This window comes from Teleopsis dalmanni, chromosome X (assembly GCF_002237135.1).
Source record: "Teleopsis dalmanni isolate 2A chromosome X, ASM223713v2, whole genome shotgun sequence".
Taxonomy (NCBI): domain Eukaryota; kingdom Metazoa; phylum Arthropoda; class Insecta; order Diptera; family Diopsidae; genus Teleopsis; species Teleopsis dalmanni.
In genome coordinates, this window is record NC_051848.1 from 21,332,912 (window position 1) to 21,343,416 (window position 10,505).

General features: G+C 31.0%; 3 protein-coding genes across 6 annotated transcripts; 2 read left to right on the top strand and 1 right to left on the bottom strand.

Moving 5' to 3' along the window:
* The first annotated feature begins 1,092 nt into the window (after positions 1-1,092).
* Positions 1,093-1,880, top strand: LOC119689924. Of its 2 annotated transcripts, XR_005253514.1 has the most exons (3): positions 1,093-1,602; positions 1,753-1,812; positions 1,843-1,880. XR_005253514.1 is itself a non-coding variant. In XM_038104861.1 (2 exons), coding segments are annotated over exons 1-2 (465 nt in total). In that variant the 5' UTR covers positions 1,093-1,138; the 3' UTR covers positions 1,754-1,839. The 2 variants fall into 2 exon arrangements, 1 of the variants encoding a protein (XP_037960789.1); XM_038104861.1 differs by lacking the exon at positions 1,843-1,880 and having other exon boundaries at positions 1,753-1,839.
* A 2,571-nt stretch (positions 1,881-4,451) lies between these two features.
* LOC119687006 lies at positions 4,452-6,058 on the bottom strand. The gene is made up of 4 exons (XM_038101146.1): positions 5,796-6,058; positions 5,022-5,675; positions 4,839-4,961; positions 4,452-4,766 (listed from the first exon to the last, which is right to left on the bottom strand). The coding sequence occupies exons 2-4, from the start codon at positions 5,656-5,658 to the stop codon at positions 4,531-4,533; spliced, it is 996 nt and encodes a 331-aa protein (XP_037957074.1). The 5' UTR covers positions 5,659-5,675; positions 5,796-6,058; the 3' UTR covers positions 4,452-4,530.
* Positions 6,059-7,403: 1,345 nt separating this feature from the next.
* LOC119687008 (palmitoyltransferase ZDHHC3-A-like) lies at positions 7,404-9,363 on the top strand. Of its 3 annotated transcripts, none has more exons than XR_005253068.1 (3): positions 7,404-7,483; positions 7,630-7,796; positions 7,862-8,200. XR_005253068.1 is itself a non-coding variant. In XM_038101148.1 (3 exons), the coding sequence occupies exons 1-3, from the start codon at positions 7,696-7,698 to the stop codon at positions 8,811-8,813; spliced, it is 405 nt and encodes a 134-aa protein (XP_037957076.1). In that variant the 5' UTR covers positions 7,404-7,695; the 3' UTR covers positions 8,814-9,363. The 3 variants fall into 3 exon arrangements, 2 of the variants coding, with proteins under 2 accessions (XP_037957076.1, XP_037957077.1); XM_038101148.1 differs by adding an exon at positions 8,636-9,363 and having other exon boundaries at positions 7,404-7,796; positions 7,862-7,987; XM_038101149.1 differs by having other exon boundaries at positions 7,404-7,796.
* The last annotated feature ends 1,142 nt before the right edge of the window (positions 9,364-10,505 follow it).

Sequence of the window (10,505 nt, forward strand, 5' to 3'; positions counted from 1 at the left end):
GTTATGGTGTGTTTTTTCGAAGACTTTTAAGTGTATTCCTGGTCTGATTCAAGATCAACTTGTGTCATTTTAAACTATTTTTCTTTCTTCAAGAAAATTTTAGAGAGATTCTGTGCGGCTTTTGAAATCCGAGTTATTATAGTTATTCTAGAATTATTGTCATACTTTCGAGACATTATACAGGCATCAAAACTTTACACTGAATTACTAGTACCATCTTAAAATATGTGATGTTTCACAATTAATCTCCTTAATCCTTAATATCCTTAACCCTTAATGTATATATTCAGCATGTGAATATAAATATTCTGATTGTTTAATGTACACGTTCCGTTCCGCAAAATTCTGAACTGATTCTTAATTCCAGAAATGAAAAATATCATTGGAAAAGTTTAGGTCCAACACTAATATTGCAATCAACATTTCTAGTTTGGAATTTGAGGCATTTTACATCAGAAAGTACTGAAGAGAGTGCCCTACATTGTTCTATTAATTTCTCCAGCTCACAACAATTGTGCTTACAACACCAGTAGCAATGTAGATGACATATTCTTCGCGTGAAACACGCGAGTCTAGGTGTAATTTATGACTGACTCTTTATTATTTTCTTCACTTAATTCTAATGTATAATATGGTGGAAAAGCATAACAGATATTTTTCAACTTCACCATTATGTTGAGTTGCACGTACAGATGATGACAGATGATATACCCATATCTCGCACTGAATCTTCTAATGGCACCAGTGAAACTGGCAACACAAGTCTTGGACTTGCCAATGACGAAATGATTACTCTGGGTAGTCTTATTAATATAATGGGTTTATTTGGTGTTTCAGCTTCAACCAAATGTATGACTACTAACAGTGGTTACAATAGTACTTCGGTAGATGTTTTATCTGGAGTAATTAATGATTTCAACACGTCAGACTCTATGACTTCGAATGTTAATACTGCATCATTATAAACATACTACATTGTACATAAGTAGGCGTGTATAGTTTCAAAAATATTACTTACAAATTTTTCAAAACCGAAATACATATTTTTCAAAATTGACTGCAGTTCGTTTCAAAATTTATTTAGAAAAAATTTTCAAAAATTTTGATTTTAATTTATCTAAATTTTCCGTATATAAAAATGAATGGTAGAATAACAAACTTTTTATTATCCATTGGTGGACGCCAGATACGTACACTAAGCACGAATGGATTAATGGATGCAGAAAAATACAAAAACTTAAAAAAGAAAACCAACGAGTATGCGAATTTGGCTGACGAAAAGAATCAAGGCACAATCAAGCGCAATCAAAAACTTCCAAGTTCTGCCTTGAACGAAAACGCAAGAAAGATGCCAGCAGACAATGAAAGGAATCAAGGCACTTCATCTGGCAGTCGGCAGCAAATTAGTACCCGGACCAAACGCAGGAGAGTGACGTGTACTGTTTCTAGACAATTCGGCTCTTATAGCCATTCTCGTCTGGATAATATTTTTTATAAGAATTGCAAAATCACTACTACTTCTGCGTTAGCCCGGGTTATCGCTGAGAAGAAGAAAGCTGCAGATGATTTGAACACACCTTCACGTCCGAAGCGACGATATTAGTATGTATTATATATATTCAATTACTATCGAACTAGTTCTACGTAATTAATAAAATATTATTATATCGTATTTAATGCAACTAAATCAATTTCATAATCTATAGTATCTTGCTTTCAACAAATACATTTCTGATTTTTATATCTTTTAAGGTCGATATGAAATGAACGATGATCTGGCATGAATGTATCTGGCAACAATGTATCTGGCAGGAATGTATCTGGCAGGAATGTATCTGGCAGGAATGTGTCTGGTATGAATGGATCTGAAATGAATGTATCTGGCATGAATATATCTGGCATGAATGTATCTGGAATGAATGGATCTGGCATGAATGTATCTGGGATGAATGGATCTGGCTTGAATGTATCTGGCAGGAATGTATCTGGCAGAAATATATCTGGCATGAATATATCTGACAGGAATGTATCTGGAATGAATGTATCTGGCATAAATGGATCTGGCATGAATGTTTCTGGCATGAATGTATCTGGCAGGAATGTATCTGGCGTCCACTATATATTTTTTACCAACGTTTTTACCTAAATTTATCTATAAAACAATAAAAATAATTTGGCACTGCAGAAAGTCTTTTTCGTTTTAAAATTAATTTTTAATAAAATTTCATGAATAAATATTAAAATACAAATAAAATTAAGTATATTAATTCCAGTGAATTCTCGTCGTATAAGTTATGTATATTCGGAATTCATAATTCAAATCCAATATACATAGTTATAAGTTGGAACCATTCTAGTTTTGCGACTAGAATGATTTTGCGACACTGACACTGATGTTACCTAGTGTTTTTATTTTAGTTGTTTTTGCAATTATACTTTTGAGTGTTCAGAACATGAGCACATTAAAATTTTAAAATCAAAATCTTTCTCAGTGCTCTCCATTCCTGGGATAGTAGTTCACAGCCATACGTCAGAAGTGATCTAATCACTTTCCTGAAACAGCTTACCGAATAAGCATTATAATGGTGCCAAACCTTAAAACTGATACATTGTGAATCATTTTTGAAAGAAAATGGAAAATTCCAGTCAGACGACAGAGCAATTTGTTTATTATTTATAGCCGTTGCGAGTGTTATAAAATATATATAGTTAAAAAATACACTAAATAATTCATTTTTAAATTGCGTTGTAAAATATTTAGTTATTTATAAAAGCTTTCCATCAATTTTATATGATTAAATTAATTAATAATTATTAGAACTTTAACATGTATATAATTATATATATTAAAATATAAAATGTAATTAATTATTAAACAAGATGGTATTTATTAATACATGTCATATCATTGCTACTATAGGGCATAATACTGTCTACACTACCAAACATATCAATATCATTTACACTAACTACAACTATGGTTGCGCTACAACCAGTGCTTACTCTTCTCATAATACCCAAAAGTCATAGTTTTGTATGAGGTCAGTACAAAATTTCGTTAAAAATCAAATTTGGAAAAAATAATGCATTAAACGCACACAAAGCCAATCATATATTTTACGAAAAATATACAAAAACAAAGACTATGCATCTACTTCGTAAATATTGCCTCACACACCCCTTCATACAAAATCATTTAGTGAGTGAATAAGAATAAATAAATAATAAATGAATAAGAATGAATAATAGAAGGTATTAATAGGTGTTTCTCCGTTCACTCATCACCAAAAAGGTTATTTTCGTCTGTGTATGGGTGTGCTTCAATATGATATACATGCTTTATTTATTATTTTTGCTAAATGGCATGACATGTTATGTAGCAAAGAAGATAAAGAAAAGAAAGTGATAAGGCAAGGAAACAACATTATTGCCTCCAGTTTGACTAACGATATAAAACTCAAGGTCCGCCCGATGTTCCCACGGAAGAAGGGTAAGAAGCGTAATAACAACCCATGTGGCAAATAACGCAAACCTAAGCCTAAGGCTCGTAAGAAGAAAAAACGTTAAGGACAGAGAAGCGTAAATAAAAAATCTGACCTCGGTATTTATTGTTAAAAACTATACGCTATATATTTTGTTTGTACTATTCACTTTAAAACTATTTCAGACTGCCGCGGAATTGAGACCTACTAGTCCAGTCGTGAAAGTCCAATAAGTCCACTTACAACAACACAAGGCGGTTACTGTTAATAACCATACTATGTAAGCTATTCGATTTCAATATTTCATAAAAAATATAAGTGAGGCTTTATAAAGAAAAATAATCATTTGGTATTCTCCTCTCCAAATAAACTTATAGGATAAAACTATATTATACTTATGCCGTTGCGTAGGTAGAGTTATTGGTTCCCGTTATATTAAAGTTATGTTGTTTTTCATTTCGATGACTATCGTAGGTGTTTTTTTCTTAGAATTAAAAAATTGCAAAACAAAGGAACTCTACTTAAAGTCTGCCAATCTATTTAAGAACTTATCATCCCAAAAAGCTCGATAAAAATCGGTTTTAAAAATATAACGATCAGTTTACTATCTAAAAACTTTAGTAAATTGTTTACTAAACATTTCTTTGAAATATTTTGGGAGTAGTTTTTGCATTACAAATGTTAGGTAAACGCTTACAATTTATAAAACTCTATAAAGTCAACGACTTCTTGATATTCTATATCAGAAACAAAATCTTCAAGTTTGTTCTCTTCTCTGGGTTCACATTGGGAAAATGCAAACTATGGAACTAAAAACTCATTTTTCTAAAACAAAAAACAAATTTGTATAACAAAATAAAAATAGACCTTTTGTTATCCGGGACTATAAATATAGTTTACACAATAATTTAAATTTGTAATTGATTTGTAATATATAAATAAAAAATACATTTTATTATATATGTGCATATGATATAGTTAATAGTTTATAGTTATATATGAATAAGGTATTTCTTTGAAATTTTTCCTTAAAAGTATTTTCGCTTTTTCACTTCTTAGCAATTTGGTCTGCGCCTAGCTCAATGTTTTCCTCACTCTCGACTTCATTTGCTACATCTTTTTTATAATAAAGCTCCAAGACTTTTGACGCAATATACTCACCTATACCAATATAGTCAATGTTGTTGGTACAAATATTATTAGACGGAGTAATGGTGAGTTTTGGCATATGGTCAGATGCCATTACATTGGTGTTACTTTCAACTTTGTCATGTCTAACTTTTTCTGCAACAACAAATACAATTGTTCTAAACATATAACATATTCAAAATATTTCTTTTAATTCATTTTTCTTACTTTGTTTTCTCTTTTCCCAAATTTCTTTCCATTTCTCTGGCATCTGGCTCACATTGGCTTCGTTCGCTGATGTTTCATCATCATCATTACATTCATCTTCAGTTTCATTATCTTTCTTCATTTCTTGGAGACATTGTGATTGAACAATTATTGTAAAAAGCTCAGATTATTAATATTACATACCTTGGTTTGTAAATAAATCTTCTATTTGATCAACAATCAAGTGTAGTATGGAACAAATATCACCCACAGTTCTTTTTGGTTTCGGATCTGTTTGCGTACTGTTATCAATGCTACGAGAAACATTTGTCAGTTCGGTATCCATACTAGACGTTTCATCATCCATACTTGGCGGCATTAATTCTGCCGCGTCATTAATAGGAGTTGCTGAGCTTATAACTTTCAAGTACTCATCGAATGTCAAGAATCCTTGTTCGGGATACAGATCTGGATCTGGAAAGAGTTCTGCATCTGGAAACAGATCTGGATCTGGAAACAGATCTGGATCTGGAAACAAATCTGAATCTGGAAACTGATCTGCATCTGGAAGCAGATCTGGATCTGGATACAGATCTGCATCTGGAAACATATCTGGAAACTGAACACCTACATTATGTGATGGAATCAAATCACGTGTGCTGGTACCTCTTGTCATACGATTTTGTGCTTCGTGTCCACATTTTAAACATTTTTTGGATTTCAATTTATCTCTTAAAGTAGTTATTTCGTTTCCATAAATCGATAACGTGTTATATAAAACAACAATTTCCCTTTTAAGATTTATTATCGTAGGTTCGTTTGCGACGGGCGCCAGTTCCATTATGTTTTGTTTTCCGTCTGAAAAAGTTTCTATATTACAAAAAACTATTTAACTTCAAAATCATTATAATAATATTAATTCTAAACAATTAAATACTTATACACTTGAACACTTCATTATATTTTCTAATAATTTACCTCAGCAAATTTCGCTCCTAACCTTTACCGATGGAGATCCCGTTATAAAAGAATATGAAACACAAGTTGCCAATTTCGTCACACTGGTTTCTAAAGTTTTACAGACTCTTATGTCAACTTTGACGGTCAATCACGCTGAATGCTTATATGCATCATTCTTGTTTGTTTACACCAAAGAAGATAAAGAAAAGAAACTGAGCGGAAATTTTGAATAATTGTGCCTTTTTGTGTAATATCGGAAAAAAATCTCTCTTACTTATTTACCATACCAGAATTGTCAAATATTAAAATCGGTGTGGTTTATAACCTAAATGTTTTATACTCTTGTGGAACATATTAGCATGTCGCCATTTCTTCTAATAAGAAGAAATAGCATAAATTATTGTTATTGGAAAATCCATTGTGTATGTTAATTTATTAATTTATAAATTTCATTATAATAAAATTTTAAATTTGCTTTATAAATCAAATGTAAAGAAAAAACAAGTCAACTAAAATCAGTAGTGCCTTAATTATTATTGATATATGCAAATATATATAATTAGTCATAAAAGTGTTTTGACGAAGTGTAAAAATTGTGTAAATTTTGTTAAAAAAAATAATTTTTTATCATTCATATATATTTATATACATATGTTATATGCTGCTTAAAAAATACATATATAGCAAAAGTTAGCATCTATTAGAGAAGTTAGTACGTGTACATATATTCTGTTTTAAATCTTCTGTTTTGAAACGATTAATATTAATATAAATTTTTAATAATTGCAAATAATAATACACAATAAATTTTTTAAATGAAGAAATGTTTTTATATATTCGCCAAATCAACGCTCTATTGTGAAAGAGGCATTATATTAAGAACATAACGAGAGAACGAAGCATATTCCTCTGGTGAATCGTTGCATTACCAGGGGTCGGAATATGCACTAATAATTCTAATATGCGGTTGAATTTCTTTATTTCTCCTTTATTTTGATTTTCTCTTGTTCAAAAATAATGGATATAATGGAATTCACTAATAAATTTTGTACAAAAAAGTATTGAGATGTTTATATATTCTAAATGGCGATTTAGCTCATCCTCACGGACCACTCATTTCACTAGTTCCTTTGGACTACTTTCGTGTACTAGTGCCTAGCGACAATTGTCTCCTAAAGAACAGCTGGGTATGGTGAAAATATTTATCAAGTTAAAAACTCAACACTACTGTAGAATTTAATAAAGCACTGTTTTAAAGGTATTTGTTGGCTGTTATATTCTGTGTTTGAGGGTTATATAAATATTTAACTAATAATAAAATTTTTCCAAATGGTACAATATTCTAGAAAATTTCGGTATATATAAGTAATAAAAAATAATTAGTACGATGTTGTGAAATTAACAAAAATAAATTGCATATGAAAAACTGTATTACGTTCTGTAAATTGCATAACATGTGACACTATATCATCTATTCTTCAAAACTCTATAAGAATAATGTTTTTTTTGTAGTTTCATTCTTTATATTAACGAAAATATTATTTCTTGAAAATTTTTTAGAAAAAAAGCCCTGTGTTTTCCAGCAACGTTACTAACGTTGCTAACGTTGCCCCGGTAAATGCTTATCGAAGGCGTTCGTAACCTGTCGTGCTTGTGTGACGGCGGAAGCGGGGTGTCTTTAATAAGAAAACTTCTTACAATACATGGTATATGTGATTTGCGATGTGATATTAAATTGTTTAGTCGTATTACAAAAATAGATTTAAAAAATATATTTGTAATAAAATATGTCAATTATGGCGAATGTGATACGTTAAAATCATTTTTTTTTTGTTTGTCAAAATTTCTATAGAACTGACGCCGCAAATATCACCATTTCTAGAAATTAACTGTTAATTTTTTTTAAAGTGAATTTATCATGTTTGTGCGCGATCCGTACGGCATTGTATGCCTTATTATTACCTACGGTGCGATCTTCTATGCGGACTATATTGTAGTTATGCAGACAATGCAAGCCAGGTATTTTCTTATTAGAATATTACTTCCATAATTATGTTGGTTAATCCAATATTTTCTCCAATTAGTATATGGGCGCCACTGCATGTTATGCTATTCAACACAGTCGTTTTTCTGTTGAGTACGTCACACCTCAAGGCAGTTCTTTCGAATCCTGGCACAGTACCATTGCCTGCAAACAGTACCATTCTAATGTAACAAACTATATTATATATAACATATATACATAAGACTATTAATGTTTAATTCAAAGTATAAAAGTTTCCTTCATAAATTTAGATAATAAAGTTGTGTCGGCTCTACAATTTCTCACATAAACTAAGCTGCAACCACTCTGACTCTTTGTAACACACTGCTTCTAAGTACTGTTTTGTATTGCCACCTGCACATATATATTATATATATATATATATATATATATGGAGTCAGAGTTAAAGAGTCAGAGTTGTTGCAGCTTATTTTACGTGAGGAATTGTAGAGCCGATTCCGATATATATATATATATAAACGAGTCTTCAATGCAGACTGAAAATTTTGTTTAAAAAGTATTTAAGCTTTAGCAAAGTCAAAGTTAATGTCTTTACTTCTATATATTTGTGTAACTTTGATAACAAAAAATAACCAATATACAAATGTAATATTCTTTCACAAACTTAATGTTTTTAATATTTAGTGCTATCAATTAACAAAACGTGTTTCATTCTACTAAGCACAGGCAATTGTGCTAAGCATATCAAATTATTGTAATTCTCAGTCGTTAGTTTTACATAAAATTTATAAGACTACTTATCGAATAAAATAAATCTTGTCGGTGTTTAATATTTTATTTCAATTCATTTAAGAACTGTGAGATGTCACCAAACACAATATAATTTAACCGTGAGCTACGTTAACAGAACACTAAACAGCCAACACTCAATGCTAAGCCAGTACTGGAAATCACATCACTTATTCCCAACCCAGATCGTCGGTATGGCGAACAGATTTAATCGTTACCTAACCCAACTCGAAGTAGCTTAGTGCTATTACAATAAAATCTGTGGCAAGTGGCAAGTGGTAAGGAAAGGGTACCACCTTGTAGCCTTTTTCTGTTGCTGCACTCGTATTTATCCTAAGCAATCACTGCTGGCAACAATCTTAATTTCGCCTTACATTTATGAAGAGGCATTCAACTGAATTTAATAATTAAAGGCAAACGCGCACGGGAAACTTTTGACTGCGTTGTCCTTGGGGACTGAACAACAGAAACAGCACCAATAAAACCACAAAAACGCAATTGAAATGTACAAGCCCCAGAAAATGACTTTATGAATAATTTAGTATGAAATTGTTGCCTTAACCGAGGGAAGTTAACCTAAAACTAACGGCTAAACACGATGACAATAAACGTAAATAGACAGACTAAAGTATTAAGGACTTAACAAGACTAACAATAACACCAAAAGATGTCAGGATACAGTATTATTAATATTAAGCAAAACAAAAACAACTATTCCGAGTGACTATCATATCGAAGTAAGCGGATAATGCAGTTTGTGCGGCAAACCAAAGTCGTAGGTAGCAATTGTTGAATACGAAATACGGAAATTTCAACATTTATTAATTAAGATTTTAATGTGAAATTAAAGTTGAGAGAATAAAAGCATTTTTAAAATACTGATATTTAATTAGTTTACCTGAAATTATCGCATGTTTTTGGTATTAGTTTGACAAGCATTTTGCCTACTGAAGTCATAAACCATAGATGAAGATAAAACATACTAGAGAACTTGAATGAATACAGACGAGAACTTACTCCATCCAGTATTCTTACATTTACAAACTTGTTTGAGAACAAGCATTAAATCTTGAAAAAAGATGAGTATTTGATGGCCTAGTAATCACCTTTTGTTCTAACATCCTAACTTGAATTTTTTCTTCCTTCATACATGCAGTCACTCAATCGAGCCAGACCCAATTTACTTTGACTATAAACGCCTGTCAAATGTCAAATATCAACTGTTAAGTTTCAAGTATTCCTCCCGTCTATTTGTCGTTTGCCTTCACATTTACTCTTGTTTATGTACTTTTAATCAATGTCATGCTTGTCATTGATGTTGGCAATAAAAAACTCTCAGCAAAAGGAACAGAAACCTACCAATAATAGCCAAAAAAAAAACCCTTAGAAAAAATTGATATCTCACACAGAAAAATTATTTTAAAATATTGAAAGGAAAAGCTGAAAAGTCAACAAAACAAAAAGTTTTGAAATATTGGATATCAATGTCATATGAATGGAGATATCATTTATAAGTAATTATATTATCAGCTTTACGAATTTATTAACTTAATTAATTAATTAAATGTTTCATGACAAATAATCTATCTTCGAATGGATAAGGCGGCAATTTTTTTCCTTAGCACTTTTGTCTGAAATTTAGAAAAACCTTTGATTTACTAGAGAATAAAAAGGAAACTATATGTTCTCCAGTTTTCTGGATATGGATATATCAATGGAAATTTATTAGCTGTTGGGCTCACTTAACTAGTTGTGCAATTCCCACCAAGCAATCAGATAAGCTGTAGCGTGCATAAGCATACACTATGTGAGTAAATAAGTATGCTGATATTTATTATACCTTTATTGCATTTTTGCAATATGAGCCCCTACCGTCCGTTTGACGATAGTGTTTGGGCTGGCATGTGAAGTCGCCTATTCAGCAAATTCTCACA

What these genes read in the sequence shown, in the direction of transcription:
- LOC119687008 (XM_038101148.1), top strand. Translation starts at nt 7,696, where the DNA reads ATGTTTGTGCGCGATCCGTACGGCATTGTATGCCTTATTATTACCTAC. An exon ending in ATGCAGACAATGCAAGCCAG is followed by an intron (nt 7,797 to 7,861) that starts GTATTTTCTTAT and finishes TTCTCCAATTAG; the next exon opens with TATATGGGCGCCACTGCATG. An exon ending in GCAAACAGTACCATTCTAAT is followed by an intron (nt 7,988 to 8,635) that starts GTAACAAACTAT and finishes AATTCATTTAAG; the next exon opens with AACTGTGAGATGTCACCAAA.
- LOC119689924 (XM_038104861.1), top strand. Translation starts at nt 1,139, where the DNA reads ATGAATGGTAGAATAACAAACTTTTTATTATCCATTGGTGGACGCCAG.
- LOC119687006 (XM_038101146.1), bottom strand. Translation starts at nt 5,658, where the DNA reads ATGGAACTGGCGCCCGTCGCAAACGAACCTACGATAATAAATCTTAAA. An exon ending in AGATTTATTTACAAACCAAG is followed by an intron (nt 4,962 to 5,021) that starts GTATGTAATATT and finishes AATGTCTCCAAG; the next exon opens with AAATGAAGAAAGATAATGAA. An exon ending in TTGGGAAAAGAGAAAACAAA is followed by an intron (nt 4,767 to 4,838) that starts GTAAGAAAAATG and finishes TTGTTGTTGCAG; the next exon opens with AAAAAGTTAGACATGACAAA.